General features: G+C 34.3%; 2 protein-coding genes across 9 annotated transcripts; one reads left to right on the top strand and one right to left on the bottom strand.

Annotated features, from left to right (window-relative positions):
• Window positions 1–2,675: 2,675 nt before the first annotated feature.
• Window positions 2,676–12,304, top strand: LOC145115055 (uncharacterized). Of its 5 annotated transcripts, none has more exons than XM_079051206.1 (11): window positions 2,676–4,033; window positions 5,424–5,587; window positions 5,674–5,878; window positions 6,071–6,308; window positions 7,200–7,356; window positions 7,808–8,147; window positions 8,638–8,688; window positions 9,401–9,561; window positions 9,638–9,854; window positions 9,962–10,196; window positions 11,970–12,304. In XM_079051206.1, exons 1-6 carry the CDS (start codon window positions 2,914–2,916, stop codon window positions 8,135–8,137), a joined length of 2,214 nt encoding a protein of 737 aa, XP_078907332.1. In that variant the 5' UTR covers window positions 2,676–2,913; the 3' UTR covers window positions 8,138–8,147; window positions 8,638–8,688; window positions 9,401–9,561; window positions 9,638–9,854; window positions 9,962–10,196; window positions 11,970–12,304. The 5 variants fall into 5 exon arrangements, with proteins under 5 accessions (XP_078907332.1, XP_078907331.1, XP_078907334.1 ...); XM_079051205.1 differs by having other exon boundaries at window positions 11,961–12,304; XM_079051208.1 differs by lacking the exon at window positions 11,970–12,304 and having other exon boundaries at window positions 9,401–9,467; window positions 9,606–9,854; window positions 9,962–11,844.
• Window positions 10,829–13,662, bottom strand: LOC145115056 (uncharacterized). Of its 4 annotated transcripts, none has more exons than XM_079051210.1 (6): window positions 13,454–13,662; window positions 13,167–13,330; window positions 13,021–13,096; window positions 12,650–12,776; window positions 12,399–12,573; window positions 10,829–10,931 (listed from the first exon to the last, which is right to left on the bottom strand). In XM_079051210.1, exons 2-5 carry the CDS (start codon window positions 13,284–13,286, stop codon window positions 12,399–12,401), a joined length of 498 nt encoding a protein of 165 aa, XP_078907336.1. In that variant the 5' UTR covers window positions 13,287–13,330; window positions 13,454–13,662; the 3' UTR covers window positions 10,829–10,931. The 4 variants fall into 4 exon arrangements, with proteins under 4 accessions (XP_078907336.1, XP_078907337.1, XP_078907338.1 ...); XM_079051211.1 differs by lacking the exon at window positions 10,829–10,931 and adding an exon at window positions 11,206–11,286; XM_079051212.1 differs by lacking the exon at window positions 10,829–10,931 and adding an exon at window positions 12,068–12,155.
• Window positions 13,663–13,845: the final 183 nt, after the last annotated feature.

Genomic DNA, 13,845 nt, shown 5'->3' with positions numbered 1-13,845 from the left:
GAACGGTTTTGAGAGGTTCCAGATATATTTTGGAAGCCTCCAATAGCTGATAAGGAAACTAATTTGAATAAGTTTAAAATATTATTATTTTATTATTCAAATTAGGGTTTCTACCAATATAAATAGGGAACTAATCAAGGCTTTCAAGAACCCTAGCATTCTTGTGAAAAGTTCAAAAATCCCATCTTCCTCCTCTCTCCATAATTACGATCCTAGTGTTTTTAGGGTTTGGGTGTGAACCATTAGAGGCATCCACATTATTGGTGTTTTCTTTTTGAAGGAGATTCAAAGAGGGTTGTTTGCATTATTCGATTTTCACAAAAGGTATGTGTTCTAACTTTGTAATTTTCGATTTACATAGGTTAGAAGTTTGTTTAATAAGTACGTTGCTATAACTTGAAAAAATGCCATAGACCTCTGGGTTGCATATACCCATAATATAATTATGATTCCGTTGCGAAATTATTCTTGTTTGTAACCTAGAAAACCAATTAATGAGTACATGTCACTTAAGCAGACAATGGAATAGGTGACGGAATCGCTCAAGCAGAAAACAAACTTGGTTCATCGTGCTATATCCCTATTGTTTACAAACAGATTGTTGTTATTTGGTAAGGCCTAAAAGTGAAATGATGTCACTGATGTTGGGTTAACTGTGACGATATGTTTAAAAGTCATAGCAATTTGGCTCCTAAAGCTATTTTTCTAATCGTCCTTGAGGATAAAGGTCAGTTGTTATTACTATGCGGACTCTAATGTTGAAAAGTTTTTTCAAGACGCCTAATATCTCATCAAGGAGCTTCACAACTGCAAGGTCTCTCAAGGTTTTCAAGCCGCCATGTTGTCAAGGTTAGGTTAGGTGCGTTTGTCCCAATTCAAAGCTACTAAAGTTAAAGGTTTTTTAGGGTCTTTCAATTTTTAGGTTTTTCTTGCTATCAACTCCATACTTTGACATATTCATGGTTTATTACATGATTAGATTATAAAATTGTTGGAGTTGGAGCATTATAGAGTTGAATAATAAGATTGTTAAATCATATCATTAATTTGTTAAACTCTTTAGGATTAAGATAAAATCTTTTATTTTTTATCACCTCATTTGTAGCATTAGCTCATAAAACTATTTGGATCATAAACTGATTGAAATGGATCATTGTAGAATTTAGGATCATAACATATTTGTAAATATATAACTAGTGCATTATAGTGCTTTGGATAATATCATATTTGGATCACAAAATTCATCTTATTTATTTTCTTTTGGATCATAACAGTTTTTGTATCATAACAACTTTTTGTTTTTTGGTCATAACAAATTAATGATCATAAACATTTTGTTAATCATAACATATTTGGATCATATCATTTTCATTCAAATCTAGTTTTTTCATGTAGGCTTTGGTTCATAACAAATTTTGGTCCTTATGGATCATAACATTTTTGAATCATATAATTTTAAATCATACAAGATAGGATTAAGGATCATAACATTTTAGAAACATAATTCCATAAATGGACGAATTTTTCAAAGTCTAATGCTATATTTGAGTATATTTGTGAGATTATAATGTCATGGTTTTGAACAATTTAAAGGACAATGCTATAATTAGTTCAAACTTAAAACTATGTTGCTATTAATGTACTGATACAGTTTGGATAATAAGAGTATTGCCATATTTATGTATATTTTGCAAAGTCCGTACCTTAAATTAGTAAATGTTGTGATTGAAATAAAGTTATTATATATATATATATATATATATATATATATATATATATATTGCAAAGTACATCATGCATATATTTTGAATCATAAAAACTATTTCTTGTGTGGGCTATCTAATGGATACAAAATACATAGCTAATAGAAACAAATATACACACTAAGAGGATGTTAATTGGTTAAGAATTAAAATAAAAAATTATAACGAACAAATTATGTGATAATGGACAAAATTAAAGTATGATCGGTATTTAATGCAATCAAAAGTAACAAGAAGAGAATTGAAGAAAATAATATTATATTTATTCTAATAAATAAAAATTATTTATGTCATTTGTCATCTTCTTATGTATTATGTCAGATGTCACTTTGTGATAATTTTAGATTAAATTATATCAACATGTCATTTTGCGGGTTTTCCATTTTATTAAATTTCATGTAATATTTAACTATAATAAATGTAATAATAAATTCATATTCAATTCCTTAATGCAACTTTCTTTATAATTTCTAAATTTTTAAATTGAATCCAATTATTTTTGTTATTTATTTATTTAAATTATTTGTTTAAATTTAAAAGATAAATAAACACTTCAATTTTAATAATTAAATATTTTTCTTTTTTTTTCTTATAAATTCAAATTTTCTAAAATTTTAGATCTTCATATTTGTTTATTTTTTTTTTAATAAACTCATGTTGTATATATGTAAATCTCTTAGAAATTTAAAAAATGTATATGAATTATGAAAGTGCAACTTAATTAACTTTAATAACATGTTTTATTGTAAAATTTGTTTAGTTGAACAAAAATAGACCTATATAGTATATAGATCATTTCTCGAATATGTTGTAGTAAAAAAGATTTGACTGTGCATATTTTTTCAGCGCGAAAAATGGAATCAAAGTCTTCCAGCAGAGCAGCAGTGAACAGGGACCAAGAGTAACTCTCAATTGTTAAAGATAAAAACCAAGTCAATGAAGGTGTGCCGGAGCAAAGACAGTAGCAAAACCCTACTCGTTCATGGAAGATTGGAAGGTACAACAATTTCTGCAAATTTATGTCTTAATTTGACATAACGTAAGATTATATAGAAAAATCTACAGAAAAATACAAATCACGCTGTTTCGGGCGAAAGAGCAATATAATCATTATGTCTGACTATGAGAAGTCTACGACTACAGCCTTATTATGCAGAAAAATTATACACACGAAACATTCCAGCTTCTCAAATTCTCTCTAAATTGTCAATTATCTCTAACCATCTTCTTCTCTACCGGTATGGATGCTGGATCTTCCTCGTCCTTAGAGTTGCCACAGCAGTTCCGTCAGTTTACAATTTCTGAGATTCACTCAGCAACCCAAAACTTTGATGAGTCATTGGTAATCGGGCGAGGGGGTTTTGGCATGGTTTACAAAGGAACCATCGCTAATGGATCAACTCATTTGGTTGTCGCTATTAAGCGCCTGGATTCAACCTCTAATCAAGGCGCAGCAGAGTTCTGGAATGAAGTTCAAATGCTTTCTAAGTTAAGGCACTGTCACTTGGTGTCTTTGATTGGTTATTGCAATGATGGGCAAGAGATGATCCTTCTTTACGAATATATGCCCCATGGAACCCTTGAAGATCATCTTCACAAATTCCAGAGTCCTTTACCTTGGGTCAGACGACTCAAAATATGTATAGGGGCCGCTCGCGGGTTAGATTACCTTCACACTGGTACAGGTATTAAGCATGGAATTATACATCGCGATGTTAAAAGCTCAAATATATTGTTAGATGACAGCTGGGCTGCTAAGATTTCAGATTTTGGGCTGTCAAAACTTGGTCCAATAAATCAACCATCCACTTATGTTAACACTTTTGTGAAAGGCACGTTTGGATACCTGGATCCAGACTACTACGCAACGGGCAGGCTGACAAGAAAGTCTGATGTGTATGCCTTTGGGGTAGTTTTATTTGAAGTCCTGAGTGGAAAACAAGCGGTGGATAGTAGTCTTGATGAGGAGCATTGGGGTTTAGTAAATTGGGCTCAAGAATCTATCAGAGAAGGTAGGCTAAGCCAAATCGTTGATTCTTATATAAGGGAGAGAATCTTGTCTAAATGTTTGAAGGAGTTTGCACGGCTTGCAGATAGCTGTTTGCATAACAATCCAAAGCAACGACCTACAATAGCCGAGGTTGTGGCGTGTCTTGAATCTGTATTAGCCTTACAGGAAAAAGCCAATTACACCTTGCACCCTCCAGGCATGAAAATATTTGGTAATAAGGTGCCAATGTTTCTGTCTTCATTCATTGAGGATAAATCTGGTAATATATTTCTCCTGGTTTCTTTGTTTGTTCTCATGCATACGCACACAAACTGATTTACTTGTGGATGTTTGCATGTATACATGTATTGCAAGAACATATATATGTATTTTCAATTTGTGTTGATGAGTAGGTAAGCATAAAGAAGTCTGATAATTTTGCAGTTGAATAGAAGATATTTCCTTCATTAAGGATCAACAATACATTATGATTTACATATCTACCCCAAATGGTTATTGCAAAACCAGTTGGTATTTTTTTGCCTGGTTTCGCATGTCAACAGGGGACAAAAACTGTATTTTGTTCCCTAGGGCAGCTCTTTTCTGCTCTCTCTCATCCTGCATTTTCTTCTTGCATTGTAATTTATTCGGTTGATATTCCTTTGGCGATTTACAGTTGTACTGGTTTGCATGTCAAAGTTTTATTGCAACTTCTTCATGGTTCTTGGCTTCTTGCTTCCTCTGTTTTGATTCCAAATGAATCAAGATTAAATGACTTAGTGCTGCCATGATTGCCTATTGTTTACCTTTACATATTTCATAAATAACTTCGTTACCTTAGTCCTTACATGGTTGATAGCATAGTAATCTTCATGGTTAGGGATCAAGGGTGTTTTGTGTTTTGATCTCATATTCATATTCAATCAGGCTTGATATTTTTATTGGCATTTCTAGAAAAAAAAATCTTTGTCTGTTAGGGATAGATGTTATGCATGTGACTCTGTTGTGATTACTTCAAGAGCGCAATTTAATGGATGAATATCCATCCTTGAAAAAATATCATTAATTTCCGTGGGTGACTCGTTCTCCTTGTTCATTGTCTCTATTTTCTTTTCATCCATCCTTGCAAAATTTTCAAGAGCGCAATTTAATGCCTTTTTTAATCTAAACTTCTTTTCTATCCCTAGTTTATTTTGACTTACCCATCCTTCTCTCACCTTTGATTGATCCAGGGGCGAGGAATCTTAGGCTTTTCCAAGCTGACAAAACCCTTATTTCTTTTTACCCATTACACATGTCATGTCCCTCATCATTGGTGTCACGAGTAAAGTTAAATAATGCTTTATTTTACAATTAGCGACTGCCGTCCTTCTGTTAGTAGTCAGTTACAGGGGCAAATTAGCGACTGTCGTCCGTCTGTTGCAAATGCCTCTTTCTGAAGTATGGGGGGCCTTTTATGAAAACGAAATCCACAAAAAATAGGATGGACATAAATTCGGGAATGCTGCATTTTATTGCATTAGATATGCTTGTATTTCTTAATTTGAAAATCATATGACTCATTTGTGTACAAAACTCAGAACATATACCTGGTCTGTTGAATGACATATTCTATGATATCATACAATCCTCTACTTTTTTATTCGTTTCTAACAGTTTTTTATTTGTAGTTGGGAGTAAAAGATCTTTGGATATATACTTTGGTACTATTGGAGGTGAAAACAGAATATTACGTAGGTTTGAGTTCCAAACTATCATTGTCGCAACTGAGAACTTCTCTGAGACTAATAAAATTTCAGCCTGGGGCGATGGTGAAATTGAGGCCATGTACAAGGTTTACGTATTCATTTATCTTATCTAATTACATTATTTCCAGGTTTCCAAAGATTGTTAAAACTTAAACCTGATTTCTCTTTTCAGGGAAGGCTTCAAAATGGACAAGGAGTATTGATTGCCAGACACGATTCCAATTCCTATTACCAAGAATATAAAAATGAGGTGTCATTACTAGTACAACTTGAGCATGAGAATTTGCTTCACTTGCTTGGATATTCCATCGGAGGAACACAAGTATTCCTTGTCTATGAGTTTGCAGTCTATGCAAGTCTAGATCGCTTGATAAAAGGTACACTTCTTTTTTTTGAAACATACATCACATGTTTATGCCTTATGTCACGGCTTGGTTCAAAAGAGGGCATATTGCACCCTCTTGAAAACTCGTGTTGGAGTTGAAGAGCAAGTACGCACCACCTATTAACCTTAATTTTTTCTAAAACTTCATACTCGAATGAAATATATTCTAGATATGTCTTTGTAGATCATGAATGTACTCTATTGGACTGGAATAAGCGCAACAAAATAATCCTAGGTGTTGCTAGGGCACTTCTTTACCTTCACCAGCATGGTCCATTTCGGATCATACACTGTGGTGTCAATCCTGAAAACATTCTTTTAGATGAAAGTTTGGACCCCAAACTGTCATCTTTTGGATTTGCAAGATGTTTAGCAATAAGCGAGGCTGATTGCATCAAAGAGAAGAGCGTAGGTGGGATTCCGTAAGTACATACCCATTTATCTAGAAATTTTCATTTTAGATCTCATGCTCTTGTCTTGAACTCTACAGATGTCCTCTTTCTTAGTGATCCCATTGGATCCAACAAAAAGGGAACTGCTTTTTTGGATCACGGTGGTGACTACTAGGGTCCTTGAATTATCTAAGAATATATTATTCAAAACTTGCTTTATTCTTGTTTTCGCACAACAAAGGTTGTGAAAGCAACTTGCTTCTTGGTTGGTACCATTTGGGCATGGTTGCATGGAAGTGTTTAAACCTAATATGTCACAGTTGCTGTGAAGCCCAGATGACCACTTTGGTCACTTAGTAGTAGTAAAGCTAAAGCATCGGAGATGCTTTGACTCTTTCATATATTCTTCCACAATTGAAAAGTATTTTTGACTCGGTTACGGTTCAAATTAAGTGCGCAAGTACTTTAAGCTCGAGACATAGTTGAATGAAAGTGAGTATTTGAAAAGTATATGTATGATATGATTGATATCCCTTAGTAATTATAAACTTTGAAAAATCTTGTAAACTATTAACAGTTTTGATTGATAAAGATGTTAGTATATAGGTATTAGCTGGCAAGAAGGTAATTTCCAACTGAAACTTCCCCAAGATTGAAAAATATTGCATTTGTTATAGGACAGCCAGAAAGAGAGATGTTGCATTTATTTGGGGGAGAGAGTCCTTATTTTTGGGGCAATCAACTCCTTAATTATAGTTTTAGGAGAAAAGTTTATAACTAATGGTAAAACTGACTTAAGTTAAACTTCGTACGGTCTTAATATACTTGAAGAGTTGAAGGAAAATTGAGTATACCATATAAGAGTTTCCCAGATACTTTTATGTTTGCTAATACCTGCTATGTCACTGCTATGTGTCACAGGGGATATATTGCACCAGAAGTATATCAGACTTATCGTCTGTCAACTAAGGCTGATGTGTATAGTTTTGGTGTGTTGATTTTGGTAACCATAACTGGGTGTACAGTACCCAATCATTACCTTTACAACTCCAGTGGCCACATGACCTTTGAAGAATATGTAAGTATGATTATGGATGATCAGATTCTATGATTGCCTATATAATCTAAAGTACATATATTGATGTTTTAAAATTGACCCAAGCATATAATTTGACATGGATTTTCATACCAATTTATTGTCGACGTTTTTCAACTTGTAATTTGCTTTTCTATGCAATTACCAATTTTTGACAAAATGTTTGAGTCATAGAAAAGATGCTTGGTTATTCATTTTTGTTACGTTTGTGGGTCTTAATTATTTGGTGTGAGAGAGAAATGTCATATATTGTGTGTCTTATGTACTTCTTCAAGGTGAAATTTAAACAATCCACATTTATTGAATGAATAACAGAGGATGATGATCAAAACGAACAACAAATTAACTTATGTGTATATAAAGAAAATGTCAAGACACACATCTTTTGGTGCAATGGTTTTGGTATAATCATAGATACGTGGAATTGTTGTAGGTTTGGACAAATTGGTTGGATGAAACATCTTCAGATATAATTGACCCTAGAATTGATGTTGATTCAAGCTCCATTACAAGAGTCATACACATTGGGTTGTTGTGTGTTCAAGCAGATCCAGCTGATAGACCAACAATGGAGGAGGTTGTTGGCATGCTCACTAACACTTTATCTCTCGCTCTTCCTATACCAAAAATACGTATGCCAGAAGAGCTTGTGCCATCAAGGTTGATATCAAAGTATTCAGATACCTTTGAGAAATTCTTACTGTTCGATGACTATGATTCTGGGGCAGTTGAGGACTTCATATCAGAGTTATGCCCTCCATAGTGTTTCACAGGTATTTTGAATATATAACTCTCAAATCTCCTTATTAAAACCAGTGCTACAAGTTTTCTTAACACAAGGAAGAGAACTTCCTTACTTTACATGGTTGATACCATAAACAATCTTCATGGTTAGGAATTAAGGGTGTTCTGTGTTGTGGTCATGTATTCAATCTGGCTTGATATTTTTGTTGGCACTTTTAGAATAATTCTGTTTTTATTTGTCGGGATAGATGTTATGCCTATTTTCGTTTCCTTTGTGATGACCACAAGAACGCAATGTTATTGATGAATATATTTTTTTTAATCTGTGATCTTCCCTTCCACTCTTTAACTTTTGTGGGTAACACCATCTCTATATTCACCTTTGTTGGGTACCCTTTTTAATCTAAACTTCTTTTATATCCCAAATTTATTTTACTATTAAGATGTCTTCCTACTGTATTAATTTCTAGTTTTACCTTCATGGAATGACGTACCTGTTATAATTTGTGATGATCACAGGAAGCGAAATAAAGGAGAATGTTACATTGTTGAAAATCGCCGAAGAGAAAGGTAGAAGAAAGTTGGTGGAATATAATATGAGATTAAGATGGCTTCAATTACAAAGAGTTCTAATGATACTCTTAAGTCTTAAACCCCTAATAAATAGGAAACATTTATATCTAATAGGTTAACTAAGGATATCCACAGGTCATTGAACTCTATAATGTTTAATGGATTGCCAAATCAATATTTTACTTTTCATACAACTTTATCATTTAATTCTTACAATGTGTTAAACTCTATAAAGTTCAATAACACGTTAAAAAAAGTTTGTTTTTTTCACATTGAACAGTTCAATGTTCATCGAACTCTAAATCCATTGGATGTCAACTTGAAATCCCACAATGGTTTGGTTTAATCCACTTAATACCAACTAGACATTCTACATTATTCGGTCATTCTATTAAACCATGCATTGTTGATGCTTTAATAACCAAGTAATTAGCCCCATGAAGGAATAAATTCAGCTGCCATATAATAAAGTATGTGCAACACAAATAAAATCCCGCACATAAAAAAGGAAAGTGTGTTGATTTTTGTACAACTCATTGCAACATTGCTGGAAGAAAAAGTTGTTTTAGAATAGGAAAGTTGACACCATCAGCAACACTCCTAATAAAATCCCTTGTACATTGAATATTATTTGTGCATAGACTTAGTATATTGAATATTATATATTCTATGATATCATACAATACTTATTTCTTGTATGTTTTTGTAGTTGGGCGTAAAAGATGTTTGGAGTTATACTTTGAAACTATTGGAGGTGAACACAAGACATTACGCAGGTTTGAGTTCGGAACTATCAATGTCGCAACTGAGAAGTTCTCTGAGAATAATAAAATTTCAAGATGGGGATCTCATGATTTCATTGTGTACAAGGTATATATGTAGTCATGTATCTTATCTTATTACATTATTTTCAGGTTTCCAAGGACTGCTTAAAGCTCCAAATTAGTTCTCTTTTCAGGGAAGGCTGCAAAATGGACAAGGAGTATCAATTGCCAGACATAATTCCGGATCCAGATCTCAAGATTACAAAAATGAAGTGGCGTTGCTGGTAAAACTTGAGCATGAAAATTTGCTCAAATTGCTTGGATATTCCATTGAAGGAACACAAGTATTCCTCATCGACGAGTTTGCAGTGTGTGAAAGTCTAGATCACATGCTATTTGGTATGAATTTTTATTGTTTGAAACCTACAACCCATTCATATTCAAATGATAGATTTTAAGATTTAGATTAAACCTTGACAAACATGTGCTCCATGATGTCTTTGTAGATCGTGGATGTACTCTTTTGGACTGGAATAAGCGAGAAAAAATTATACTGGCTGTTGCTAGGGTACTTGTTTATCTTCACCAGCATGATGTCATACATGGTAATGTCACACCTGGAATCATTCTTTTAGATGAAAGCTTTGACCCCAAACTGTCAGATTTTCGGCATGATAATCAGCTCTCAACTAAGGATGATGTGTATAAATTTGGCGTGTTGATTTTGGAAACCATGACCGGGTATAATATACACTAGTTCACAGCAGACAAAATTGCAAAAATGGTCCCTGTGTTTATCAAAATTATATGGTTTTGGTCCAAAAACGTTTGATGGTGCATCGATGGTCCAATTTGAAAACCTGGTGTGGTTTTGGTCCCTATGGTTGTCATTTTTTGTGGTTTTGGTCCAAATCCTACCTGAAATGACAAATGTGCCCTTATGATTCTTTTTTTAATTTCTTTTAATTATAATACTTTTATTTTAATTTTAAAAATACCAAAAATGAAATCCCATCCACCCAAACCCTCCCAAATCACATCCTACCCCACCTCCTACTTCTACATCATCTATCTCTTTCTATTCCAAGACTAAGAAAACACATAGAGATCCAAACATGCACTCAAAACACACAAACAAACTCAAATCATTCACGCCCCTGGTTATGTCAATTAAAAGAAATAAAGACGAGGAACGGTTACAGATCAAGATCAAAATACCGGTCTCCTCTTCCATTTTTTCCTCGAGTTGCAGGTATCCAAGAGAAAGAAGAGCAAGTCTGTGATGGTTATTTATTGCGCTTTTCCACTTCTCTTCTGAATCGAGCTCTTCCTCCACAAACCCCACCCTCGTATTTCCCCAGTCATCGCCATGAGACCATCCTGCCACCGCTGCCCCTATTTGTTCATCACCACCCCAACCATGTTTGTTCATCAACGTCGCTGCTGCTTGTTTATCATTATCATCTCCTTCACATCCTTCAAGAAAACAAATCTTAGATTCACTAAATCCCAAAGGAGATCAATTCAAACCAATGAAGATAAAAAGAAATGGTCAATCCCAAATTCAAGAAACCAAATCCTAATTAATTTACTAGTTAAGCCATCCAAAGCTTTAATGGTCAAAATTTAAACGGAGGCAATTAGTTTTCTGAAAACAAAGGACACGATGGGTTTTCTAAAAACCAATTTTGAAACCCCACTTGCCACGACGACCTGTATCACCACCATCGCTTTCGAATCCGGCGTAAACCCAGCCTCACCTTCGATGTAAACCCACCTTCACAAGGCTCCTAGCTTAAGGCTCCAACAGAAATTGTGAAGACGAAACCACCTATGGAGGAAGAGAAGTATGATTAGATGCAATCCCTAATTTTCAAAAATGGAGTTCATGAGGACTTTGAGAAGCTTCATCATTGTCGGCCATCGGAAGCCTTATTTCGAGTAGTGGGGATAAATGTTGATGGAGATCAAGAAGTTGGGGACGATGGTGGAGGGGATGATGAAAGTAGGGAACGAACAAGTAGGAGGGGGCGGATTGACCATTCTTTATTTTTTTTATTTTAAGTTAAATAAATATAAATTAAATTAATTTATGTATTTGAGCTATTAAAGAAAATGAAAAATAAAATTATATGGGCATAATCGTCTTTTAAGTGTATAGGGACCAAAACCAAAAAAAAGATCCAATTTTGGACCATTGGTGCACCACCAAAACTTTGGACCAAAACTACATAATTTTGCCAACCATAGGGACCATTTTTTCAATTTTGTCTTCACAGCACAACGAACAATAAGTATGATCAGATTCTTATAATGTTAGAATTGTGCTTCTACAATATGATTGTGTTTACTTTTTAAGGAGAAATATAAGCAGGCTACATGTAATGCATGAAGTATAAAGTACATCGATCAAAATGAATGACAAATTAACTTACTTATATTAAAAATGTCAAAAAGTACTTCTTTTTGGTGCAATGGTTGGAGTGTAACTTTAGGCATGTACAGTTGTTACAGGTTTGGAGAGATTGGTGGTTAGGAAAAGATAGAAATATGATTGATCATAGAATTGATGCCGATTTAAGAATCACAGCAAGATTCATCCTGATTGGGCTGCTGTGTATTTTAAATGATGCAGCTGACAGACCAACAATGGAGGAAGTTGTTGCCATGCTGACCAATACGAATCTTCCTATACCAAAACTACATATGCCAACATGGATTACAGAAAACGATTAAGGTGATACAGATGTTGCAGATGATACAAGTGTAAAAGCCAAAACATGTGTAAAAACCAACTGAAACTGTGAAACATACAGTATGCAAACTGCAAAGAGAAGTTTTCCTCAAAATCATTCTATTTTGGTAGTGAAATAAATAAATAAATAAACTGTAGTGAGCAATAAAGAAGAAAACAAGAATCATGATAGTAGCATAATTACATACTTAAGAATCTTCTGTTTCAGAATCTGACTCTGTATCTGACCGAAGTTCTACAGGTCTTCTGTTTGTGTTGGCTTCCAATGGGGGCATCCCATCATCTTCACTAGACTCTAGCTCCTCATTTTCCTGTGTGGTTGAAGGGTTTTTCTCCACTATGGCTGATTTAAAGATTTCTGGCCTGCATTAATAAAACAAATTGCAAATAAGTATTTTTTTTTATTGAAGAATTTGAGATCATTAATAACCAAACTAACCATTCTGGAGACTTTTGTAATGATCTAACTTGTTCATGGAAAAGAACTTGAAGAACAACACAAGCCACTTTCCTTCCAGACTCAACAGCCTCTTCTCTCCCACTATCATCAACCACCACAAAACTACCTGCAACATTTATTTCATTGTCTAATTCACCATTTTTATGGGTTAAATGCAAGAAATAGCAATGTACTTTCATTGATTTGTTCATTATTGCATCTTCCTTTCACTTTTCTCTTATTACAGCATTGTGTACTTTGAAATATCTACCCAATTATAGCAATGTCATCCATACACAAAGCAATTTTCACTGCTATAATTTGGTAGATTTTTCAAAGTACAATGCAACTGAAAGTACATGAACTCACACCTCGTTTTATCCACATGCTTTTCTGAAATTTAGCTGGGAAAATCGCCAAAGCTTTGTCTCCTTTGGCATCAATTATCTGTACTTAAATCAATCAAGTCATGTATCTAATCTAACCAAGAACAAGTGATAAGGATGTGGTGAATAACCTCAATTAGATTGGAGCCTCGAAGAGAAACAACTTGCATAATGCTTTGGCCTGGTTGTAGAGTTAATGTCTCATCATTAACAGCCCTCTTCAGATTCTTCCTTCCACCTTTTGTAGCCATTTTTCACGTTAATCACACTTGTAGATGATTATGGAGCTCTGTATCTAAAATCAACAAAATTAACACATTACATCACAATTACAGATCAGATCCATCCAATTAGATTTGGGGGGGGGGGGGGGGGGGGGGGGGGGGGGGTTGCAGGGTAACTAGGAGAAAGTACTCACCGAGCTGGAGGAGGAAGCAGTTTTGAGTCAAACGAATTCAGGCCACAGGGGGTGTGCGATGGAAGGGAGGGGCTACTGGGCAGTGATGCCTGGACGGCCTGCTCACTGGTGCCGACGTTCGTTGGTGGTTGTGGTCTTGTGGACGGAGGCGTCGAGAGAAGAAGTCTGATAACCTTTTACTTTCTTCTTCGAATTAGCTTTAGGGTTTATGCAATTTCACCTATTTAATTTTTTTTAATAAATTGTAATTTTTTAAATAACTTGTAAGTGGATCTTAATTTTAAGAGTTACTCATAAAATGACGATATTTTGAAAATTGTTCGCATACTCGCCCTGATAAACTTTTCTATCGTATTAAATTTTTCCTCGAATCCGACCATAAACCCTGTAAA

This window comes from Lactuca virosa, chromosome 5 (assembly GCF_052849685.1).
Source record: "Lactuca virosa cultivar CGN04683 chromosome 5, Lactuca_virosa_CGN04683_v6, whole genome shotgun sequence".
Taxonomy (NCBI): domain Eukaryota; kingdom Viridiplantae; phylum Streptophyta; class Magnoliopsida; order Asterales; family Asteraceae; genus Lactuca; species Lactuca virosa.
The sequence above is the reverse complement of the archived record's forward strand: the minus strand, read 5'-3'. Positions and strand labels throughout refer to the sequence as shown.